Here is a 23,939-nt window from a genome sequence, read left to right as displayed (position 1 = left end):
GACAAGCGAGCTTCTATATGCTGTGTTCGATTAGAAAAGAGCTCTACCCTCTCACATCTGATCTGCTGGGTGATCTAAGATGAAGAAACCAAACTCATCCATGGTATAACCCGTATTTTGAATAACAACCTGGAGTTAAGGCAAGGTACCTTACAATAGCGTACTTGATCCGCCAGTGAACAAGCTGCAAGCAAGGAAAATGCGGGGTGGGCTCTTCGATACTGATTGCTGTATCCGTAAATGGCGGTTTAGCTTGGAACTAGAACTCTAAGATCATCCGGAGCTTCAGATGGAAGCTTAACCCAATTTCTGCTGCAACGACAACTCCACCATGTAAAACGCAGCAGAAGGTACCTTGGGAACTCAGCAGTTAACAACCGACATTTCTTAAATATCATCGACACGAAGACGACCCGCAAGAGCACAGGAAACGAGAACGCCCCCCGCAATGGCGCCCCCACCACGTCGAGCGGCGCGTCTGCTGCGCTACCTGCCCTTCTCGCAGTCGACGACGGCACTGCAAGCGCTAGCGTACCTGCTAGGCATCTCGCTCTTCAGCATCTCGTTCCTGGTGTTCCTCAACAGCAGCGTCTCGTTCGTCATAACAGATCTGATTGGCATCAAGGAGGGCGTGGGCGACATAGTCGGCACTCTGGGATTCGTCGACGAGATCGTCGCCCTCGTCGCCTGTCCCGTATGGGGCCTCGTGTCGGACCGCAGCGGCGTCCGCTATGTCGCCGTCGTGGCCTATGTCATCATCGGCCTGGCCCTATTCCTCTTCGTCCAGGCCCGCAATGTGTACCCCCAGCTGCTGCTCGCCAGAATCTTCTTCGCCGTCGGTGCCACGGCCGCGTAAGTCATGCCGCTCATAGCCGTGCTCCCCCATATATATATAATAGACCACCGGCTGATCGCGACGAATCGCTTATCCAGAGCAACCATGGTTACAGCAATTCTCCCTTCTCTAACCGACGACGACCAGCCGTCGGCCGACATCGCCCCGAAAAGGCCGCGGAACAACCGACGGAGCGTCGCGCTCTCGGTCGATTCCGAGGTCACCATCACTCCTGAGCGCTTCCGGAGCTCCAGCAACGGCACCCCCGAGTCTGGCGACGAGCGCCATTCGGATGGGAGGCCGGAAATGAAGGGGAAGCCGGGGGCGCTGGCCGGATATGTCGGCCTGTTCACGGGCTGCGGCGCCTTGGTGGCCCTGGTGCTGTTCCTCCCGCTGCCGACGCGCTTTGGCAACATTAGCGGCGTTACCATTGGCGAAGCCGTCAAATATAGCTTCTACGTGGTCGGCACCGTGTCCTTTGCCGTTGCCATCTTCGTCTTCTTCGGGCTTCGCGGACTCCGTGGCGAAGATGGCAAGGGTTGGCGCATGTTGCTCGGCCTACGGGGATCGACGCCCGAGGGAACAGCCCCGGGGTACCTGGCGGCCCCAAAGCACGTAAGGATCATCTCTGAGCACGCGCGCTGTTCCCTTTTTGTTGTCGAGAAAATGCTGACTGTTTCCGACAAAAGGTTATACCGTACTGGCGTCTCCTTAATGACTCGGTTCGCCTGGGCTTTACTGACTCGGATATTGCCCTCGGGTATCTTGGCGGCTTCGTCGCACGCGCATCAACCGTGGCCATATCCCTCTTCATCCCCCTCTTTGTTAATGCCTTCTTCATCCAAAATGGCTACTGCAAAGGGTCACCCAACGATACGTCCCCCGAGCTCAAGAAGGAATGCCACAAGGCCTATGTTTTGGCTTCGATATTGACCGGCGTTGCCCAGCTCGTGGGCCTGCTCCTTGCCCCTGTTTTCGGTTACCTGTCCAACCGGACTGGCAAACTCGACTACCCCATCGTTGTCGCGACCACGTGTGGTATAGTCGGTTATTTGGTCTTTGCGCAACTATCTAGCCCCGAGTTCAAAGACACAGACGGCCGCGGCGGGAGCCCAGCCGTCTTCCTGTGCGCTGCGCTCATCGGCATCAGCCAGATCGGTGCCATCGTCTGCAGCTTGGGCTCGCTGGGCCGCGGAGTGCTCAAGGTAGATGTCATCAACCTGCTGACTACACCGAGCGGCGACCAGGAGACGGTGGTCGAGGCGCTGGGGTCGCCAGACGATGCGGTTCCGCTTCTGGGGAGTGCGTCGGCGTTGCCCGACGAAGACCTCGTCTCGAGGGTCCGGCTCAAGGGCTCGGTTGCGGGCGTCTACTCGTGGTGCGGCGGAGCGGCAATCCTACTCCTCACAAAACTGGGCGGCTACCTGTTTGACGCCTGGTCGACGGGTGCGCCTTTCTACTTGATGGCCATATTCAACGGCCTGTTATTGCTATCGAGCATAGCGATTTCCATTGGTAAAACTGCTCGGATCAGGCGGAATACATATCACGCGTAGTAGATGAGTATGGAATGATAAATATAATGAACGTCTGCTTTTTTGTTCCTTCACGTAATGCCTCTTTAGATTCTTGCCTTTTACACATACGAGTTTCATCTATTATCTGCACCAAATATAATTATAGGGTTACAAAACTAATTTTCTTTCCCGGAGAGTTTGCTTTTTGCCCTCTCCTCCTGCAACTTCAACCACACGTAGCCAATATATGAGTGCGCACACCGTTCACAATAGCCGCAGGCCTCGGGGCATCTGATGTCGATGTCGATGTGGCACACCTCGTCGCCGAGCTGCCGGTAGGCTGCCGTCTGGTGCCCCGGCGGATACGCCAGGTCTACCCTCGTCTTTCCCACCTCCGGTCGCCGCCGCTGCCGCCTCCGGTGCAGAGTCCGCAGGAGAAACCGCCTGTAGCCCAGCAGCGACGGGATGACGAAGACGAACCACAGCGGCACGAGGGCCTGCAGCGCTACCGTGAAGACGAATACCGCGACGAGGAAGAACAGTACAAAGGCGAGCAGGCTGTGTGTGTCGGAGAATGAGAATGCCCGCCGCCGTTCTCTGGAGACGGGTGAAGCAGCCGCCGTCGTGGCTTCCATAGCCTCGGGTAGGTAGGTAGCCCTTCCCGACCGACCGCCCCCTTTTTTTTTTTTTTACTTCGTTTCTGTTTATTTTTTTTTGTTGTTGTCAGAACTACTGCTGCTAGAAATAGGAGAAATAATTATAGTCCAGTATGAATAACACCATAGACACGGTACTCCTTCCAGCTTGCGTTCCGCGGTAACCTTTCAAGAGGGAAACTCCAAGAAGAAAATGTGTTCCTCACGCGCGTGTTAAATACCGATCCAAGAGAACAAAAGCCCACAGGCTCGGGTCTCTTTGCTGAGCCTTGATGAGAATGGGTTTGTTGTTACCAGAGAAGAAAGGAGCGAATAGAAGCTAGACGCACCAACAAGCCCGTCCGTTCCTTTCACTCGACACAAAGGGACCTTGTGGCTCTTGTGGTAGTGGTTGCCTTGTCACCATGCATCATTCTCACACAGCATTCCCACACGGAGAACAGCCTTCTCTCTTGCCAAGAATACACGTAACATGTGAGGCTCGGAAAGGCACTAAAGATCAGTCTTGGACAAACCGGGACTGTCAGCTTCGCGACGAGGGGCTCGTTACACACAGGGGACAGTCGAGCAAGACACGATGTTTTGCACTACCTGTGAGGAAAAGAAACCGACTCTACCAGTACAGAGATGTTGAAGAAGATGGCCACACCAGCTCCCTAAGCGGCCGACCATTTTCCGGAACACATGCCCAGGCATTAAAAACGAGACCTTTTTAATGAAAATTTGTTTGGAGAAAATAATGAACCTTGTGTTTGCTTTTCTGTGAAATTGGGGGGGCCACCAAGGATGCAGTGATATCGGGAACCCGCCATGTGAATTGTAACCCCGAAATACTGATCGTATTCTGAATAACTCCTTTTGTTCCCTCTTCTCCGATTACCTACCCTTTGCTTCTAGACAGAAATTAAGGGGTGAAGAGCCTCTGGCAACATTGTTCGACTTTTTACAGTCATAGCCGAGTCTCAAGACCAGGCATCTAGCTTCCAAGGCTCGGGAACTCGGCCTCATTGCTGGGGTTGGGGGTGTTGGGCGCGCTGGCACGGCCACGTCCGGCAGTGAAGTCGCCACGCCCGGCGAAGTCGCCACGGGGCTCACGGCCACGGCCGCCACCACGTCCACGGCCTCCGAAGTCTCCTCCGCGGGCACCACCACGAGGCCCGCCGCGGCCGCCGCGAGGGCGATCCTGCTGCATGGAGCGGGTCTCAATGAACCGGTTCTCGAGCTCCACATACTGCTTCTTCTGCTTCTGCTTGGCAGCCTTCTGCTTCTTCTGCTTGGACTCGTCTCCCTCAAAGTAAACCTCCTCGTCGTCCTTCTCGATGGCGACGGCGTTCTCCCACTTAGGGTCCTCGACACCCTCGTTGGGCTTGCGGAGGTTCAATGCGAGTTCGGCCTCGAGGGCGGCCTTCTTGGCCTGCTGCTCAGCCTGGTACTCCTCGTAGCTGATCAGCTTCTCCTCCTCGGTAGCCTCGGCACCCTCAGCTCCCTCGGCGGTGGCCTCGGTGGCCTCAGCAGGAGCGGCAGCGGCCTCGGCAGCGTCCTCGGTCAGCTCGGTCTTGGCGATGGCCTCGCCGGCATCCTCGTCTTTGCGCTCGCCCTCGCCATCGGCAGGGGAACCCCACGACTGGGCAGCCTGCTTCTCGGATCCACTAAAGCAAAGGGTCAGTGATTCTCCGGGCAAGACACAAGATCTGCTGGGGGAGAGCTTACGTGTGGAAACCCTTAGTGTGACGGTCATCCTGAGTGCGAGCGTATCTGCCGCCACGGCCTGCGAGAACTTGGTCAGCAATGATGCGACGCGATCGGATTTTCCGGCTGCCAACTAACCTCCTCGGCCACGAGCGCTGACGCCGCCGCGCGGGGCGCCACGGCCACCAGCCTCATCGATAGGCTTGCTGCGGTTGCGGTCCGCGCCGGCATTGCGGTCGCGGAAAGCTGTTTGAGGGACACGATTGTCAGTAGAAGAGAACCAAAAATTCTCGTAGGTCGGTCAGAGACAGCTACATACCAGCCTCATTGCCGCCGACACCTCCACCGCGACGGTTGCCAACCTGAACAACAGGAGACTTGGTCGCGGGAGCCACGCCGTCGGTGTTGCGCTTGGTAGTATGGGTCGACGTCTTCTCGACCGTCTTCACGGGCGCCGGATTGATATCGCCATCTTCCTCAATGTCGTTACCTAAGCAAAAGCGTGTCCTGTCAGCAAACCATGTCCTATATTTGCCCTGGGTTCCCGGTCGTGGCAAAGTGTGCCTCGGGGCGGATGAGGTGACGAACCTAGAAGGTCGAACGGGTTCTGTAGCGAAACAACACGAGTCAGTTCTCAATTCTTAATGGCTAGGAAGCACCGTCAAGGCCCGGCCAATTGTCCACGGCAATGCGCGCGACTCGGCGGGCCCGGCGTGGGAGGAGATTGGCAGGCGCTTCGGGAAAAGCTTGACCTGCCTGGGGGAAACGCACCTTAGAGGCGACCGACATCTTGCCGCCGATTTATCGCCTTTCAAGGCGAGACGTGTAAAGCCGACCAAAAGTTCCTGATGCAATGGAGTGCGAAGCAAGTTTCGAGTCTAGACTGACATACCCTGACTCAATGCGCTCCTTCTCCAGACAATCCCAGCGGTTCGTTCTCTTCTTTTTTTCGTTCCGGTCGTGCCAACGGCGGAAAGATTTAGGAGTTTTCACTTGCTCGGGCCTAACTCGTTCGCTAGGTAATGCACGGACCTGTGACCCGCAGCGTGGTCTTGGCCTGGGGACCCGACGTTTTCCCTTTTTTCGAAAATTCAGTGTGCCCGCTTATTATTAACTAGTTAGGGCTACGGCCAGTCGTCTACGCCGCCCGCAGCGAGACTCTTCAATATTAGGGGCATTCGCCCTGATGTTTGCCCGCGCCAGCACGTGGAATGACGATTTGCGCCCCAACATAATGACGGCGCCACGGCTATTGTGAAACACACAGGCACGGCGCTTTCCTCTTCCGCGTTATTCTGAGCTTCCCAGGTTGGGCGCGCTACGGCCTTTGGTGCCTAAGAGTATACAGTAGGATGGTAGTCAAATGGCCCATGTCTTACACCTTCAACATCACCCGAGGTGTTGAACCATTCGATTGGTTCGGTTTTTCACAGATACTTTACTTTGGTATAGAGTGCCTGTCACGTACGGAGTATACGGAGCCGATACGTACATGAATCTGAACAGTTCGCACCTCAAGCTTAACTCAAACAAGAGACCCGGCCCCTTTCTGTCTCCTCTACAAGTGCCACACCCCGACTACATATTATTTCGCGCTCTCGAGGATGAGGCGCAGTTCCCTGGCCTTACGCGGATGGTAGCCAAGCAGCATCTCAACCAGCTGCAGATTGGACCGCGCAAAGTCGGGATGCACCCCAAGTCTCCGACCCGTGCTGTCTCCGTCAAAGTCGAAGCGCCGGAAGATGCTGGCCAGGTTGTAATGCAGCTCGCACAGAGCCAGGTTCTGGCCCAGGCAGGTGCGCGAGCCGCGGCCGAGCGGTATCATGCTCTTCTCGCGCGCGCGGAGGGCGTCCGCGGATGGCGCGTTGGTCCTAGATTACGGGATTAGCGCGTAGTCTTTTGTGAGAGCGAAGAACAGCACCCAGACCAGGGATGGAGTAACTCACCGCCGCGTCGGGTCAAACCGCTCCGGGTCCGGAAACGCTTCGGTATTGTAGTAGAGCGTCCACGCGCTCATGCTCACCACCGTCCCTGGCAGCACCGTGTAGCCGTTGAAGGTGACACCGGCGCCCCAGCCGGGACGACACGCGGGAGGTGGCCTGGAGACCGGGGTTCAACCTGGATACAGTAGATCAACACGGTCAGCTGCTTTAATTCGCGCCACGCAGTGTATTAGACGACAACCAACCTCATGGCTTCCTTGATGACAGCGCTCAGGTACGGCAGCTTCTCGAGAGCTACCAGACTGAACGTGTCAGGGTCTGAGCTTGGCAGTGCCTCGCGGAGCTCCTGGGATAGCGTGGCATAGACGACCGGGTTACTGATGACCTCAAAGATGGTGCGTCCGACTGTCGAGCCCGTGGTCTCGGCACCGGCACCCGTCACGTTGACGGCGTCGGCGAACACGATCTCGTCCGAGAGTCGAGGGCGCTGCTTCTTGTTGTCGCCCTCGTCCTCGAACGGAGGAGGGTCCATCAAGTTGTGGAAGATGGTGCGGCGCGGCGGTACGACACCCATTGATATCTCTTTCTGGACCCTCGTCGCAGCGGTGCGGATGACCTGCAAGCTATCGTACCACTTCTTGAACCACGGGAAGAGGACAAAATTGACCGAGTCGGGCACCAGGCCGAACACGGACGACAGGAACGGGAAGGTCGAAAACCAGGGGAAAAAGGACTGCACGGGGCGGATGACTTCCTGGTACCCGGCACTCCAGTTTTCCATGTCCATCTGGTTCCAGCAGTTCGCCTAGGCATACTCGGTAATGACGTCGACCGAGAAGGCGCGGACGGCGTGGTAGGCGTCGAAAACACCGGGGCCTGGCCTGCCCTCTTTGCCGCTGAGAAGCGTCGCCTCGATGAGCTCGACCAGCTTGCGCGCCTTGCCGCGGACGATGGGCTCGAACTCTAGCGTGGATCGCCGCGAAAGAAGAAAGGGTTCAGCACTGCACGCCGCACCCGGTGGTCTTCGTTTGGGATCACAATCAGGATTATGGGTGTCTTCAGCGGACCCTCCATGTACCCGTAGAATGCAGGATCTTTGTAGAACTTTGACCCCACGCTGTGAATCCGGTCATAGTTTTTCGGGTCGCTGAAGTAGATCTCATCGGGGCTGATACGGACGACGGGACCTGTTAAGCAGAGGGGATGAGAAAAGGGGTATTCTCAGACCCGCAAAGAGTGAAGTCGACCCTGGTACTCTCTCCTGCGCTAATCATTGCATGACATACCGTAGATGGCGTAGAGCTTGGGGAGCACATGCATAAGCTGCCCTTCCAAGGCGGTTGTTGGTAAGGGAGAGGCAGGCCAAAGACGGACCAGAGAAAGGGCCCTGGGACGTGGGTGTGGGGGTGAAAGTAGCGGCGGCCAACGACCGTGTAACTTAAATACGAGACAGCAGCAAAGATGACGAGTCAAACGCCGAGAGGAGTGTTGAAAGTAGCCATGTTGTTGTTGGTTCAATAGCACAGGGGTTGCGGATGGCGCTGGGGGTGTATAAGAATTTCAAGTAACGGTTTGAATCAACAATTTCCAGATACCACTACGCTTGGAGGAGGAAGCTAGGTAGCCAGCTCACCTCCCACGGCCACTGGAGGATATATACATGGATTGTTGTACGACACGTTGCCGACTGCCCAGCCGCCGCCGTGGAACCATGGGAATACGGACCAGCCTGGCATCATGCCTGCTTGTTCCGGCGCTCCTACATTTCTCACATATCGGGGGATTAAAGCAAGAACTCGGCTTGACTTTCGTGTCAGTGTGCTCTCTACGCAAACCTATCACTCGGTCATTCTTCATGCATCTATCTGCATGCGTACGGAAAGAGGATATCAGCAATAAGGGACGGGTTATATGGGTGACCTTGATCGGTCGTAATTCGTCGGTCCGAGCCAATATCAGGAAGATGCCGACGTGTGCTGCAGCGTGTGGCGGCAAGGCGAGCTATCATCACCAATACGGAAGCCATATCGATCTTGCTATATTATATCTAGAGCAATACTAGTGCTGACGCTCGGGCTGATAGTCTGGATGCGCGGGGTTAAGCTTGAATCCCAGTCCAGGGTATGTTGCAAGACGGATGGATCATGGATGGCCGAAATAGATAGTCGCATCTTTGTTGATTGGGACGATCGGACTCTGGGGTCCACGCAGAAGACTCGTTAGCAGTGGCTATAATGGCACCTTTTGGCCCTCTTTTGCATAGTACCTCGCAGATAGCCCAAGGCTATTGATAAAAGAATCAAACAGTAGTGGGTAGCCTACTAACAATGTGGTGTCGGAGCCAGGTATTTGATTGGAGTTGCCTTGACACGAGACGTCAACAAACGGTTACACGGGCTTTTCCCCCCCGAATGTAGCCACATGCAGGTTTTACTGATTGGCACCGCACTGTATTCGTGGGTTCCGACTCCCCGGCTCTAATTAGTCTACCGTTTCACATAAGGTGGGAAGGATACCACAAGACGGCAGCGCGGTACGCCGGAAACATCCGCGGGCCGCCAGCTCTCGGCTTGCTACTCTAGCTTACCGACATCTTGTCCGAATGATACCAGTTACTTGTCAAGGTACTGTACACTACTGTGAGATCTTGGGCATCCAAGGCAGCCTATGAAAACAACTGGCCAGATCCGGTACGAGGCTGGGGGAATTTTCAGATCAACTCTCTCGCAAGTGGCAAGCTTGAACTACATACATCTACTCACCTACATAAACCACAAGACACTCCCGCCTTACATAACTAATAACACACAAACTTGGCCAACTCCGAAGGCAAGAAGACACTATTAAAAGCATGTTATTTGCTATCTTGTATATGTAATTCATCACCTCCCATGCCACCAACCCACCTGGTCCCGAAGCTACGTTACGTAAGCACATCCTTCCCCTTATTGCTTCCCCTTATTGCTTCCCCTTTCTATTCCCAATCTTCTTGCTCCACCACCTAAGAGGGAATGCAGAAACCAGTACCTACCTTCTGCTCCACTCTACCCTTTCTCTTATATACATACATCATGCCACATTGAAGAAACGGAATGGAAAGAGAAAAGTGCCTACGTACAGCACGTCATTGTCTCTTCACATCTGGTGAAGGTTGACATGCAACCAGGAAAGCTTTATCACCAGGACACGGCATGTAAAAGTTACCCCTGAACGATCCAAGGACGGACCTAGAGAGCGCAGGCAACAGGAGAGGGCCATCTCACGGAGCACACCACATATATATAGAGAGCAGACAATCCTGGAAAGAAATGGGAAAGACATTTAGAGTGGGGCAGAGATAAATTAAAGAGACAACAACACGAGCACATTTCTCCTTAAATCTTCCTGTCGAGGGCGTCTTCCCAAAGCCATCCTGGCGTGAAAAACCACAGAGACTAAGCCTCTGCGGGGTTACACCCAAGAATTTTATGGGACAAGGAAAACAATATCCCCGGCTGGCGGAGAAAGTCGCCAGGGAAAGGCAGACCAACAAGGCAATGCAACCAGAGCCCTCCTGATGTTAGCGGCTGTTGGTGGTAGCGCCGGAAATGATTTAAGGAATGACTCCAAATGGCGTCATATCTTGTCGTGATCGTCGTCGTCGTAGTCATTGTCATCGTCGTCGTAGCTGTCGTTACATGCCGACATATGCCTCCTCTTAAAAGTTCTAATTCCTGCTGATTTTGAAAGAGCAAAACTTTTGTGATCCGTACCCGCCTAAAACATGACCCAATCCAAATAAAGTCGCGAATCAGGCAGGCCTCTGCCATTATGGGTATATAGTTCGACAAGCATGAACAACACTGTCAGCCGACAAATTAGGGTCGGCCGTACATGAAGCTGTGAAGAGAGCAGAATGATGATTGCTCGTGGCTCTGAGGAGGTCAAGTTGAATGGCCGTTTCCCCTGGCCGTCCTGTCGCCAACTGGAGGTAATCCCAGGGTATCTCAGAAAATAACAATTTCGCCGTAATTTTGATGGTGTCGGAAAGGGAACGACCTGGCCAGCCCCAAGAAAATTCATCATGTTTTTCCGGCCTCCATTCTCTTGCCACGTCTACTCCCCGGGGACACCATTAAGGAGTCGGGCTGGTCGAGCTGGCGGAGAGCTTCTCCGAAAGGCAGATGAATAGACACTGCGGCGTGGTCCTACCAATACGTCGCTTCATTCTGGGGCTATCAAATCAACTCTACCGCATGTTGCTTGTATCGAAAGAAAACTGTGTCGGGAAAGCCATGCTGGCGCTTAGACCAAATGGATCGAAATCGAAGCCGGAGTCGAGTAGTTGTGTCATTGACGGGTAACCGGGATGCTGTTGAGCAGGGCTCATGGCATCAATCGGGGAGTGCCCAGAGAGTTGTTGGGAGCCGGGAGGGAGGGTCGTGACGGGCGAGGGCAGCGATATCGATTGCGGTTCGCCGCAGTATGCCGGACCAGGGTAGGGACCGGGCCCACTCGGGGTGTCGGGCGGATCGCCGCCGTCGTCCATCATGTCGGCGGCCGCATCGTACTCCTGTTCTGAAACACGGGATGAACCTAGGACGACAGAGTTCTATAAAGGGGGGAGGGGAGGGGAAAAAGAAACGGGTCAGCTTGCCGAGTTGCTCAATGTGATTTTGAAACGAAGGCGTTGGGTAGAAGGGGGCCGGGCTTCTAGCAACGCCTGCTCTCGCGTGGCCGGCGGCCTGTTGCTGGAGTGCCGCCATGTGCATCTGCCGCGCCGTTGCCATGCCGACCATTGCTGCCGGCGGAGGCGGGGCTTTCATCGTCGACGTCGGAGGTAGCGGTTGCCGCATCGATGATATGTGGTCGGATCCAGCCGGTGAGGCGCCGTGTTGAGAGCCGAACGAGGTCGTCGCTGTCGGTGAGGCTGAATGTGAGGACGGGGTGGGCCTACTCTTGGGTGATGCCATAGACGGGTGATGTATCGGAGGTGGTAGCGGGGATATAATACCGGGCTCGAGCTTTGGCGCAATGCTCGAGTTTGATCGGCGGGCATGGTGCCTGTTTAGTAGAGCCCGTTGGATGGGCGGAGGGTGCACCATGTTGGGCATATGAGTAGGCCCAAGATTGGGACTGCCAGTCTTGGCACGAAGCTCGGCTTGCACATCGATGCCTAGAAGAATATGCGTAAGTAACATAAACATGATGCGACGACAAGGAAGGGGTTGAAGGATCAAGGAGACAGGGCGGTAGCTTACCCTTCTCAAGAAGGATGCGCTCCAACAGCGAGTTTTTGTACCGCAGCATCAAGCACTCATCAGCTGCATGACGATGGGCGGCTTGAAGGTTCGCAAGATTCTGTTCATGAGTGTGTATGGCCTCCTCCAGATGCTTGATGTACTCGGTTCGCCGTTCTCGAAAAGCTGCCTGAGCCTGGCGGTTCCTTTGCTTCCGCTCTTCTGATGTTGCATATATCTGTGGGCATTCGTGTTAATGGATGTTGGCTGTCAGCCTGGAAAGGCTAAACTCTAATGACTTTGAGGACCAAGGCCTGGGCACTGCACTGCAGCACTGCGCATGCACATAAAATTGGGGAACCCAAGGGATGCGATGTCTCTGTTGCTCAGACGTACCGGTTTGCGCCCCCCTTTTCGCTTTGGCTGTTGATTTTCCTGTGTTGTTGTGGTAGGGGGGACTTCTCCTTCGGGACTCGACTCCATTGAGTCCTCGCTCTCGTCTTTAGTCGGATCGTGCGTGTCGACCGACATGTTTTCTGCCATATCCTGTCCCTGCAGATACTTGAGACAAACGCCGTGGGGCGACACACGCCTCAAATCTGGTGGGACCGAACCTTGTACGCTCGGCCGAAATCTTTTTTTTCCCCCTTGGTGATATAACCCGGGTTAGGTTGTGGGTGACGGCCCCTCGGCAGGGACACAAGCACCACCCGGCAGCTGTGCTGCACTGCTACCCAGCAGGTGCGGCTGCTGTAGTGGATGTTCGGTAGGTAGTGCTGCACTTGGAGGGTTTCGGGTAACAAGGCGCGCTGCCAGCCGGGCTCGCTGTCGCTGGCTGGCGTAACAGGTAAAGTAAAAAAAAGAAAACGTCCGATAAGGGCACAGTCCGGGGGGGTCGATTTCAGGGCCCGGGGATGGCGCCAATCAGTGCGTCATCTGGGGAAAGCCGTTTGGGGGGTGGGATCCGACAGCCTGGGACCGGGGAAATTGTGTGCCAGACCCAGCGATAAGGAACGGATGAAAAGCGATCAAAGCGGTTCCCCGGATTTTGGATTCTGTGTGTCAGGACAAAACCTGTCGAGCGTGGTGTTGGGAGAGCCCGAGATAAGCAGAGAGGCGATGACAGGTTGTCTATGTGTAAAGAAAAGAGAAGAACGGGAGGGTTTTATGTAATGTTAATGCCCACGATGTGTGGGAGGGTCCGCAGACCGCCGTTAGGGCGTTCTGGGGTGGCCACAGACAAATAGCCAGGTGCGTCCACGCAGCCCAGACGCCAGTTCCGGGTTCAACCAGGTCACCTGCACCGTCTCGTTGGACCAGCTCCACGCGCGACAAGATGGACGTCTGCCGCCGCGCTTCGACTCTGTCCCACCCGAGAGGTTCACGCTATTTTTCTTTTTATTAGTTGACCCGGCTCTCGTGGCTGCAAGCTGATGGCTTGTCGGATACTTCAACCTCGAGCCAGACGCCTCCCGCTTCCGGCTCTTGTTTCCCAGTCTCTCCTCGCTCGCTCGTCCCCCCTCAGTTGCTGGTCTTGGCCTGACGTTCCCCACCTTGAGGAGCCGCTGGAGATGGGGAAACCGACTAGGCCACTCGCCAGCAAACGCACTGTCGTCAAAAAGACACCCTTCTTCCAGCTCGAAAGGCTATAGGCGCAAAGACGGTCTGCCTGCAGCTACAAGCAGGAAGTCGAATTCTGTGCGGTCTTGTTTGGCCTTGTGTCGTCGGCGTTGGATGTTGCGTTGTCCGTCTTTCAGGTCACTTGCCGTTTCCTATTCGCTGGCTCAAGAACGAGACCACGCAGTTCGTTTTCCGCTCGGGCACTGGTCAGACGGCCAACGAGACGCTCAGTTCGCCTAGGACCATCGGCACTCCCAGGAACGCTTGGTCAAACGCAGCAAACAGCCGTGTGGATATTCGCTTTTGCCCAAACTCTGCGGAGACAAAGACGGCCGGCTCCGCAAACGCACAAGGAGCTTTTCGAGGGGTGAATGGCCAGGGTTGCCGGTAACTAGCAGAAGCGTGTACGAATGTGTGGGTGGCTTTGCCGGTCTAAATTGATGGTAAATCGCAGTATGCTGGTATAAGCGAGGAAATAACTTGTTGGATGGGCATCGACGACAGACACCAGAGGATCACCAGCACTGGAAGCCCGCGAGAAGGAGAAGCTGGCCATCTTCCTCGCTCTTTCCAACTGGGTGGCACCTGGTTATAAGTGACTAATGGAAACCAGGTACTTCGGCGGGAAAGTCACCACTGGTCGTTCTTGCTCTGCGGGGATGCATTTGGGCGGGCGCGCAGAATCCAGTCCGCTCATTCTCATTTTAGGAACCCCCTACAGGGCGCATTGACCAACTGCTACCTGCTGGCGTGGTCGGTCCTTGCTCGCTGCTGGTTGTGGCTCGTGCTCGATAACTCGCCAACTAAACACCCTAGCCGGATTGACACTCGCACTTTGAGAGTTCGTCAAGGTACGCCGTAGGCACTGGACGCACATTTGAGGTAAGGAAGCAGGCAGTCACAACAAGTGTGAAGGCGGCAGTCCGGAGCCTTCCGCTATTCTCTCATTAGAGTAAACGTAGACCGATACTCTGGCTCTTGTTTCGTTAGTGGCGGCCCCCCTTCGAGCTAATAAGAGACTCTGCCACTCTCTCTCTTCGCGGCTTCCCTCCTATCCCTTGCCGCCAGCTCTCGTCTCTCTCGTCTGGTCCTGAGCTGTGACTATAGCAGCTTGCCTGAGACTATACCAAGTACGGAGTAGATGCAGCCTTGCTAACCCCCGCCCTGTGATATATTCCTAGCTCCCTACCTTGGGACAACAAAGTTGGGCTAAGACCATCAACTACTACTATATCTCGGCAGTCCCTGTTAGGTTCGGCTTGCCCCTCCAAGCCATGATGCCATGCCATCCAAGAAAGCTACCTGACTAAAGTCTTGGGCCCCAGAGGGTGGGCTGGGACTGTTCGAGAAAGGCAAATCACAGCAAATGTTCCTCGCTTGCAGTTCATGCAGCCTCGGAGTGTGGAGTGTGGACGCCTTGTTTTGAAAGAGGTAGGAACTTTTCGTTTGTGGTCGCACAAAGAGCAATACGGCGGACGGGGCTGGTCCTAGTGACGTGTGAAGACAGGGTTAAACCCCGGCCTCAGAGCTGACCTTGCCCGGGTGCCGTGTTATCCATGGCGACCGCCCATCGACGCCCTGGTGAGGTTGGCTCAGGGTTGGAAGAGAAGACGCCACCGAAATCGGTGTCTCCGGGTGGTGAGGGGCTCTGAGGTGGAGACGCTCAGAATTTTTGAGCTCTGGATGCAAGTCCCTCCAATTACCCAATACTGTAACGGGGAGCGGGGCTAAAAGCTCGGGTTAGGTTCTCTCTCCCCTTGCCAAGTGCTATCAAAATTTTGGTGGTCATCTGAGCTTGCAGCACAGTAACCAAGGTGGGCCACAACCACTGTGGTGGCCCTCAACCCCGCAGACATTACGGATGCTATCTGTACTGCATGTCCTGTGGTATAACAGTACGGCTCACGGGTTTTGGACCGCAGTTATTCACTGAAGGGCTTCTGCTCTTCACATCCAGGACGGAATTTGCCAGCGAATGGTAGAAGATAAAGCCAGTTCCATTCAGCTTCGTGTTTCGTGGACGGTATATTTCTTTCTATTACCCTGCCAAGCGTGGATGCACTTGGGCGGGACGCTTGTTCTGCCGAAGAGTCCTACGGTATGGGATGTGCTTTTTTGCGCGACGTGGATCCGACTCCCCAGGCTCGCTTTCGACGTGGAAGGCCTTGACACGGCGAGGGCAGAAGCAGCCTTGAGGGCAGAAGCAGCCTTGAGGGCAGAAGCAGCCTTGAGGGCTATCGAATTAACACCCCTGACAATAAGAATGCGGTCCCCAGCTGCTGGGTCATCGTGTTTGTGCGCCTGCGCCTGCAGGTTCAAAGGTTGTGGCTTGGGGGACGAACGGCCTGGGTGAGGTGCTTCTTCATCATTGCAGCGGGGAAGACGGCTCGATGCCAAACAGTGAGCTCCCCTCTTGCAACCCATCAGGTGCGGTCGAACGTTCCAAACTATAGGAAGAGTTGGCCCCTTTCGTATTTTGAGAATCGCCAAGTACGAGCTCCAATGCACATCCACGATCCAAGCCGGATATCTCCATTTCCAAGAACGCGTGAAGTAGCGTCAGTGAGGGGAAGCTCGTTTAATCCAGCTGAATTAAGTTAGCCAGATGCAGAATAACCACTTACCGTTCCGTCTGGGCAGGGTCGCCCGCCATACCAATGGAATCCCTGAAATCGAGTCCTGCATCTCCGAGGAGGGGCGATCGTCCAAGAACAAAAGCCGATGCTCCAAAGGTAGCTCTTCAGCCGCCGAGCATTTATTACCTACTTAGACTCCTAGGACAAGCCGCGTAAGCGGACCAACATTTCCTCTCGGAACGGCGGCGTTCAGTAACCAGAGACAAAGAAGCTCAAGCTGTTGAGATGATTTTCGAAGCTTGCGCACTACCAACCTCAAGGAGTGGTGTGCATTTGTCTGAGCGCCTTTGCTTTGTAGGTTGTATTGTAACTCTTCCATGAGGCTCACAAATCAAATCGCCACGAGCCTTCTCTTTGCCCACTGCCCGAGCTCGCTTCTTTCACCCACCTACCTACATACGCTAGATATGAAGCACAAGCACTGCCAATAAAGGCCGACGTGCAGCGCAGCGCAGCGTGCAGTGCACTCCAGTGCAGAAGCAGAAGTAGTCTCTGTTTCGATAATTACTTTTGCTGAAGCGGCCACCCCACTGGAATCAGCCGGGCTTGAGAAGGGGGTTGGCGAGCCCTCATTGGGCTGGACTTTGCAACCACATTAGGCGAGGATGGCTTCCAGAGTTTTAACACCTTCTAGAATTCTTCTAGCGCCGAGCTAATGCACGATGGCGCCACTAGCACATCCTCATCATCGGAGCCCTGTCTTCTGGATATGGCGACGACGAGCTGTTGCGGACACTGCAAAACTGCAGCATTGCCTCGAGTGATGCCTCTGCTACGAAAAGGTGGTGAGGTATTTTCCATCAAGAAATTTGGGCCTTGGTGTGAGGCTGTTTGATGATCCTGTCTTTGATCAGCGAAACGACCTATCCAGACTTCAGCCCCAATGTCAGAGAGAGCTCCTCAAATTTGCCATCGCGCGCTAGGGAGCGCCTCAGGGGCCTTACGGATGGTGATTTGAACCATCACCATCTGCAACTTGTCCAAACCAGATAAGGCCTTATGCAGGTCCAGGATGGTGATTGATAAGGACAGTCCAAGTCTTTCGGGGTTGACTTCCGAGGCGGCGCCTTCCTTGCCGCTGTAGTGAGCTTCTATGCCTCGCATAGAATGTTCCATGCCTTGCTTGGCTAGTGTGGCCTTGTCTCTAGATCAAAAGGAGAAGGAGGATCGAAGGCGGCTGCATTCCTAGAAGTAATCTCACGTTGACCAATCTGGGGCCGTATTGTACCGCCTTTCTCGAAACGAAAATGGTCGAAATATCGTCCTTGCTACGTACTTGGAGGGTAGTGTGAGACCTTGGAGATGGAGGCTAGGTCTTGCGGAAGGGATACTGACAATTCTCGTGTTCCTAACCTACAATATCGGGGCGCCTTTCTGTATGAATATGGGTCATTGCGAAGGCAGACAGATGGATGCTTCGAGTTCTGGCCCTTCCCAATGTCTTGGCTGCAGGTGGCCCGGTCCAGGACTGGAGGCCTGCTTTCAGGAGACTGTGTTCTTATGACAAGTCTTCTCCCAACTGCAGCATATCGTTCTTCACTTTCAGGGGAACTCTGGTTCCGCCTGTATACCGTTCCACGGGAAGTCCGATTCTAGTATAACCATTTGAGGCCTTGTGGTGCGACTTTCGAGGTCCTTACAATAACTCAAGGCACCTGCAAGGGGAAGCCTGCCACTACCTTGTACACCATTCCACGGTGAATAGTTTACGTGCAATACTTACAGAACTCTGTAAGATTCCCTGCCTGTGACTTCGTTTGCGATCGACTCCAGGGGTATGAGACGAGGCTTACAAGGTATTTACAATTCTCTGATGAATATTTCAAGGATCGAGACGAGGGTGGGCCTGAAAAGTCGCAAGCTAGGCCCCTTGTCAAGTAGTGCAGGTAAACTATTTACTGTAGAATGGTGTAGTTGCGGCCCCGGTACTACAATCCAGTCTCTGAATGTTTGTGAAAGGGGGACTCTGTACATTATGGAATATTTGAAAGGTCTTAATGCCTTACGGCTCGCCCTAAAGGGTTCTCGCCGAGGGAGGTAACATCTCTTGAAATCTATATTGTAGACTTCTAGAGGTCTTAGAAATACCCATGAAAGACTTTACTAGTCGGTTTCTTGCACCTAGGTCCACGCTAACAGACACTCGAGGGCTAGATTGTAGAAGCCGATCAAGAGATCACCTGAAATGGTCCGAGATACACTAGGTAGGAAACGAACAATTTGATGCGGAATGTCATTGTACACTGTACAACTCTGAGAGCGGTCAGTTAGAATTTTAAATTTTGCGGCGGTCGGGAGTGGAGAGCAGCAAGGAGTGGTGCGTGGCAACACGTGGGCGAACATTCGTCCGTCAAAGGAAAACGGCTGTCAATGGCCTGCTGATGAGCGCTGCGTGGAGTGCTAGCAGAATGGGAAGCGTCGGAAATCGGAAAATATTCGGTACTAAACACCACATGTCAGGTGACGAGGTGACAGGCGGGCAGGTCTGCACAGTCCAAACTAAAACAGATCTAGACCTTGCAATTGGGATATCCCCGGGATCACCAGGGTATTATCAAGCGTCCCTAGCTCATGGTTGTGCGCGGGTGGTTCCGTAGCAGTGCCCAGAAGTAGCGCCGCACTGTAGTTTCCTTGCGCTCTTAGTAGCCTCTAGCACAGTGCAGGTGGGACCCAAAGGTTTGTTTACTTCCGGCCCCCGGTCCGCCAATCAGACACGCCACCCCGCCTGCTCCTTCTTTTCGGACGTGTTTTTACTGACATCATCCCTACCTTACCGCCAGTCCCCTGCCTCCGCTACAACCTCCAAACCCACAGGCCATCTTGCTCAAGCTGATGCGAGATTGCTAATTGCGATATCACCACCATTGTCTGCCTCGCTCTCCGAATTGGAAAACACATTGTCGTCTTGTCGCCAAGTGCGCCAAAACTAGTCGCCATGGCACGCCGCTCAGCGCGCCTCGCCAGCGTCTCCAAGGTGAGTCGTCAATTCCCATGCTATGGCCCGGTCGCAAAATTTGCAATCGCAGAATTTGAAGCGAACATGTCTCAGCTGTGCCACCCGCCCCGCGAGAGCGAGCCCTCACGCTGCCTTTTGCTGTCTTCGTCGCTGTTTGTGCTGTTGCCGCTGCTGACCAGAGTTACTCTCATATCTAGACGCCCAGCAAGCCTTCCCCGGATGGACCGAGCCTAGCTTCGGTTGCCGAACGCGCCGACAGTCCTGGGGATGGCGCCGCCCAAAGCCTCGATGCCCTCATGTCGTCCCCCACACCAGCTCCCAAGACTCCGGGCTTCTCGTCGCCCATGAAGCCGTCCATGTCGGAGATGCACCCAAGCAAGGTCCACGGAACCATGGCTCCCCCCTCGTCTGTCTTGCGCCTGGGTTTCACCGACATTAAACCTTCGAGCAGCCGCAGCGGCCTCCCTGCCGCTGTTCAGTCGACGCCGTCCAAGGTGACGCCTCCGTCCACGGATTTCACCTTTACCTTTGCCAGACAGGCGGCCTCTAGCGTGAAGCTTGGTCCCGAGGCACAGAAGATGATGGAAGAGCTCCGCGGGGAAGCCCAGAAGATTAAGGCTCAGCTCGCTGCTAAGCGCGACGCCGAGAAGGCCCAAGAGGAACCTGCAAACAGCCGCAGGATCGCCCCGGCCAAGGGCAAGGCCGGACGGTATAGCGCTGTGCACATGGCAGAGTTCAAGAAGATGGACTCGATTGCGAACCACCCTTCCGCATTCCGGGCTCAGCCTGGACGTGTTACCCCCCTCAAGCAAGGAATCAAGCGAAGCCAGTCCAAAGCAAACCTCGACGACATGGACGCCGCGGGTCGCTCCAAGCAGCCCACTCCGGCATCCACTGCCGCAAAGAACGGAGCAGTGGGACCGGCTACAGCTAACGAGCCTCTCTCGCCTATTAAGCGCATTCGGCAGAATTTGGGCGACGATACCTCTAGCAACCGACCCATCTCGCGCGATGGAGGATCGCTGCCGAGGCCTAAATCTTCTGGCACGGGCTCCGCCATCCCCCGCTCCAAGTCCGGCTTTGCTTCTCTCATGACGCCGACCAAATCTTCTCTCGCCCGGACGTCCAACGCAAAAACGCCGCTTCAAGGCTCGCTTCTCAGGTCGCCATCCAAAGTGAACATTAGTGGACTGCCTCGGTCTGCCACAACGAACAATCTTTCGTACGTTCTCTTGGATGCTAAGAAGACACCCGAGAAGCCCGTTCGCAAGATCAAGAGCCCCATCAGCCGTCTTGAACGCGTCAAGTCCTTGCTGCGAGGAGCAAAGCCGTGCGCCGCCAAACCGGCCAGCGCTCTTCCCTTGCCGTCGAGTCTTGTCTCCAAGGCTCTGTCTTCCGCCCGTCTCGACAAGAGCGCGATACAGGCCCCACTGGGCACGCCACGCAAGCTCACCAAGCGCGTTGCCTTCACCCCGGATACGCAGCGAGCGGCGCTGGCACAGAACTCCCCGTCTCCCGTCAAGTCGGGCATTCCCCAGTCCAAGTCCAGACAGGTCCTGGGTGAGGTGTACTATCCCGCCCTCGATGCCATCATGATCGAAGAGAATCTTGACCGTGGCCTCTCGTATCCCGACATTTCGGCGCGCCAGTCGCTGACAAGGCCTCCTGCGAAGGTGTCCAAGAAGAGTAACTCGGCCGAGCCCTCGGCCCCTGGCACATTCTCGTTTCGCAGCGACCACACGATTCGGTTCGGAAGCGCGTCTCCCTCGTTTGGCACGTCTCCCGGACAGGCAAGCGTGCGCCCCGTTCGTCCGTCGATTCTGCCAACGGAGAACATGCCTGGAAGTTTCCCCTCGCCGACGACAATGTCAATCCCGAACAAGGAGAACGTGGCACCTGAGACGGTGTTCCTAACTCTCCCTCACGGCATGAAAAACAAGAAGCGCAACCGCGTCAGCACCGATGAGGAAGAGGCCGAGCAGGAGGCCGTTGAGCGCGCGGCAAAGAAGCGGAAGCAAGAGACGGTCCCCGAGGGCGACGCTCTTCTGGCTCCTCGCTTGACCGGAGGCAGTGCCAACAAGCTACTGAGCAGCCCCCCGAAGCTCATGTCGCCAGGCTATGCCGGTGGCACTCCCAGCCCCGCGAAGAAGAGGGGCGCTCTTAGCCTGAGTCGGCTCAACATGCTTTCGCGCCCAAAGCTCCGGAAGTGAAGACGGATCCGAGAGTCGCACTGGAATATGAGATGACGAGCTGCGTTGGTTAAGCGCTGGTCTGGCAATACACGGGGAGGAAGAGGCGAGAATCATGATTGGAGAACATGATAGCTTGGCCCGTTGCATCTTCGGGACGTATGGCCGGCGTTTCAGCACTTATTTGTTTGGCTTTACCGAAAACCTAGCTCGCTTGGGGGCTGGCGAGAGGATTTGAGCCGGTGTGGGGCGTTGTGGATGAAGACTTGGGTCTTTAGTGCTTTGTTTGGGTGCTACCTTTCACGTACAAGTTTTGCTGCTTTGTTTTGCTCGGTTGCGTTGCTTACTTGGGAACGGCGAACGGGTGGGCTCTTGGTCTGGTTGGTTGGGTCGTTATCAGGGGGCTGGATGGATGGACGGCGTTTTCTGTATTTCTTTCGGAATTTTTTTCTGGGCCTGGAAAGTATCGGTATCATGCCATTGTGGGTTGCAGGTCCTAAAAAAAAAACAATTAGTGTCATTTCTAGGCCGTAGCCTAGATTACTATGGAGTGGTCGGACATGGCAATTTGCTCTTTCCATAGTTACCTGGTCTTCCTAGTGGTGCCTGCTTGTTGGGACTGTTTGGCATTTGGCATTCTGTTCTCGTCCGAGTCACCCACAACTAACGCATGCCTCTTGTTTACTTGGACCTCCAGTGAGGCCTCTCTCCACAGTGAATCATTTGATCGTCATTCTTTATCTAGGGTGTCAACCGGGCCATCCACTCCTTAGCATCTTGTCGATCTTGCGCAACGGTATGCCTCCATCGAGGCCTGGCATGTCCAATTCGTCCTGAACAGGTGTAGCCCAGAAACGAGCAAGCCATCCACCTACTTGCCTACGCATTCTTATATGCAAATCCCGAACCTACCACACACAGCACACCCCTGAGCCCGGAGACGGCCAAGACAACACGCAGCCATGCCCGCGTCTCCCCTTGGCGCTCGCCCCCGTCTCAACACCACGAGCCCTAGTCAGCCTCCCAGAGGGGTCCATCTGCACCCGCACTCGCACTCGCGCTCCAGCTCGTCCCTGCGCCAACAGCAACAACAGCAACACCACCAACAGCACCGCCAGCCATCGTCATCAACACCGCGTCGTCAGACCCAGCAGATCCACCACCACCGCCACCGCCACGTCTTCACGTGCACCTTTTGCTGGCGCCTGCGGGCAGGCCCGCCGCGCGCGCTCGGGCGGTCCGCCGCAGCGCGCCTCGCGTGCGCGCCGTGCCACGCCGCTATCCTCGCGCTCGCCGTGTGCTGGGTCTGCGGCGAGGTGGTCGTGCGCGGCGACGAGTGTGTGAGTCTGGGCTGGTGCTTCTGGCACCGCGCTTGCTATGGGTGTTTGCTGTGCGGCTGCCGAATGGTGGTGCGTGGTCCAGGGGTGGGGGAGGTTTTTATTGGTGATGAGGAGGATGATGGTGATGAGGAGGACGATGGTGATGAGGAGGAGGAGGGTGTGGGTGTGGGTGTTGGCGTGTTGAGGGAATGCGGTCGCGGAAGGGCTCGCGAGATCGACGAGGTCCCGCTGTGCGCGAACTGTCTGGCCGAGGTTGATGTTGATGGCGACGGCGCACCCGCGGACCAGCCCGCGCTCGTGCAGAAGGCGCTGCGCACGGTCGATCGCGTCGACGGCGGGCTGGCGAGGCAGCGCTGGGAGGGCTCGGTGGCGCGGGAGCCGGCGAGGTTTGCCGAGGTGAGTGTTACTATTTCTCCGTTATTCTTGGGGATTAACGGGGGGGAGGTGTGCGTTTGTGGGAGCCTGGTGCTAAAAGAGACTCACGCAGGGGAATATCCATCTGCACAGATCCGGAGACGGCCGCTCGCTCAACAGCGACGGGGCGAGCGCCGAGCCGGCAGACCTGGCCATGATGGAAGACGACGACGACGACGAGGCCTCGCCGTCCACCATCTACGTGTCGATCCTCGACCCCATCGGCAGCCTCGCTTTCAGACCGAGCCCCACAAAGCCGATCCCTGAGTGGATGCAGCTGGCGCCGCCGCCGACAAGCAATGGCAACAGCCCCCGCGATGAAGACGACGACAGGGGTCAAAGGGCAGACGCTGCTGCTGCTGGGCGGCCGAGATGGCCGCGGCGCCGCAGTAACCACTCGTCGTGCGCAACAATCTGCCCAGACGGACGGCAGCACCGCATGTCGCCTACAGCCGTCAGCCCTATGCAGTCCGTCTCGTCGTCGTCGTCAACATCCATGTCGCACTACGGCGGCGGCGGCAGCGGCGGCGGCGGCGGCGGCGGCGGCGGAGGGTTCGACCACCGCGGCACCTCGTTCGTCAGCAACGAGCCTCTCCGGCTGCCGTCGTCGCTGCTGGTGGCGCGCGTCAACGCCGACGCCAACCTCTCGTCGTCGACCTTTGACACATACCGTACACCGCCAGAATACCCGTCTCCCCCGCCGTCTCACGGGAGAGTGACCCCCGACTCGCTGTCGTCTGACGCCAGCCACAGTGGGCAAGCAGGCCACCGCACACGCCCCGGCGCGCCATCGGGGTCCTACTCCAGTGTAAGCCATGTCCGGCGCCAAGACGAGGACTCGCACGGCGGCGGCAGCGGCGGCCAGAGACACGGCGCTCTGGACCAGCGCGTGCTGCAGAGCACGGCCCAGCTGCACCGGGGGGCG

At 56.0% G+C, this 23,939-nt stretch overlaps 7 protein-coding genes across 7 annotated transcripts; 3 read left to right on the top strand and 4 right to left on the bottom strand.

Annotated features, from left to right (window-relative positions):
* Nucleotides 1-448: 448 nt before the first annotated feature.
* Nucleotides 449-2,391, top strand: B0T26DRAFT_646939 (uncharacterized protein; the record flags this gene model as incomplete). The annotated part of the gene is made up of 3 exons (XM_060437862.1): nucleotides 449-852; nucleotides 934-1,450; nucleotides 1,525-2,391. The coding sequence occupies 3 exons, from the start codon at nucleotides 449-451 to the stop codon at nucleotides 2,389-2,391; spliced, it is 1,788 nt and encodes a 595-aa protein (XP_060297198.1).
* A 22-nt stretch (nucleotides 2,392-2,413) lies between these two features.
* B0T26DRAFT_330308 (uncharacterized protein) lies at nucleotides 2,414-3,199 on the bottom strand. The gene has a single exon (XM_060434402.1). The coding sequence runs from the start codon at nucleotides 2,985-2,987 to the stop codon at nucleotides 2,529-2,531; it is 459 nt and encodes a 152-aa protein (XP_060297197.1). The 5' UTR covers nucleotides 2,988-3,199; the 3' UTR covers nucleotides 2,414-2,528.
* Nucleotides 3,200-3,854: 655 nt separating this feature from the next.
* B0T26DRAFT_330306 (Stm1-domain-containing protein) lies at nucleotides 3,855-5,599 on the bottom strand. The gene is made up of 6 exons (XM_060434401.1): nucleotides 5,469-5,599; nucleotides 5,286-5,304; nucleotides 5,017-5,187; nucleotides 4,836-4,943; nucleotides 4,719-4,776; nucleotides 3,855-4,657 (listed from the first exon to the last, which is right to left on the bottom strand). The coding sequence occupies exons 1-6, from the start codon at nucleotides 5,484-5,486 to the stop codon at nucleotides 3,985-3,987; spliced, it is 1,047 nt and encodes a 348-aa protein (XP_060297196.1). The 5' UTR covers nucleotides 5,487-5,599; the 3' UTR covers nucleotides 3,855-3,984.
* Nucleotides 5,600-6,282: 683 nt separating this feature from the next.
* On the bottom strand, nucleotides 6,283-9,898 carry B0T26DRAFT_741394 (cytochrome P450; the record flags this gene model as incomplete). Its single annotated transcript, XM_060443960.1, has 8 exons — nucleotides 6,283-6,568; nucleotides 6,644-6,796; nucleotides 6,886-7,427; nucleotides 7,467-7,601; nucleotides 7,643-7,827; nucleotides 7,923-8,077; nucleotides 9,450-9,480; nucleotides 9,886-9,898. 8 exons carry the CDS (start codon nucleotides 9,896-9,898, stop codon nucleotides 6,283-6,285), a joined length of 1,500 nt encoding a protein of 499 aa, XP_060297195.1.
* Nucleotides 9,899-10,868: 970 nt separating this feature from the next.
* Nucleotides 10,869-12,390, bottom strand: B0T26DRAFT_741393 (uncharacterized protein; the record flags this gene model as incomplete). The annotated part of the gene is made up of 4 exons (XM_060443959.1): nucleotides 10,869-11,197; nucleotides 11,277-11,795; nucleotides 11,881-12,097; nucleotides 12,256-12,390. The coding sequence occupies 4 exons, from the start codon at nucleotides 12,388-12,390 to the stop codon at nucleotides 10,869-10,871; spliced, it is 1,200 nt and encodes a 399-aa protein (XP_060297194.1).
* Nucleotides 12,391-19,050: 6,660 nt separating this feature from the next.
* On the top strand, nucleotides 19,051-21,281 carry B0T26DRAFT_741392 (uncharacterized protein; the record flags this gene model as incomplete). Its single annotated transcript, XM_060443958.1, has 2 exons — nucleotides 19,051-19,089; nucleotides 19,269-21,281. 2 exons carry the CDS (start codon nucleotides 19,051-19,053, stop codon nucleotides 21,279-21,281), a joined length of 2,052 nt encoding a protein of 683 aa, XP_060297193.1.
* A 1,228-nt stretch (nucleotides 21,282-22,509) lies between these two features.
* B0T26DRAFT_713159 (uncharacterized protein) lies at nucleotides 22,510-23,546 on the top strand. The gene has a single exon (XM_060442109.1). It carries the CDS (start codon nucleotides 22,664-22,666, stop codon nucleotides 23,279-23,281), a length of 618 nt encoding a protein of 205 aa, XP_060297192.1. The 5' UTR covers nucleotides 22,510-22,663; the 3' UTR covers nucleotides 23,282-23,546.
* The last annotated feature ends 393 nt before the right edge of the window (nucleotides 23,547-23,939 follow it).

The sequence above is a fragment of the Lasiosphaeria miniovina genome, assembly GCF_030549165.1.
Source record: "Lasiosphaeria miniovina strain SMH2392-1A chromosome Unknown B0T26scaffold_4, whole genome shotgun sequence".
In the NCBI taxonomy this organism is placed as follows: Eukaryota; Fungi; Ascomycota; class Sordariomycetes; order Sordariales; family Lasiosphaeriaceae; genus Lasiosphaeria; species Lasiosphaeria miniovina.
Note: the sequence above shows the minus strand (reverse complement) of the source record. Positions and strands in the feature narration are given on the sequence as shown.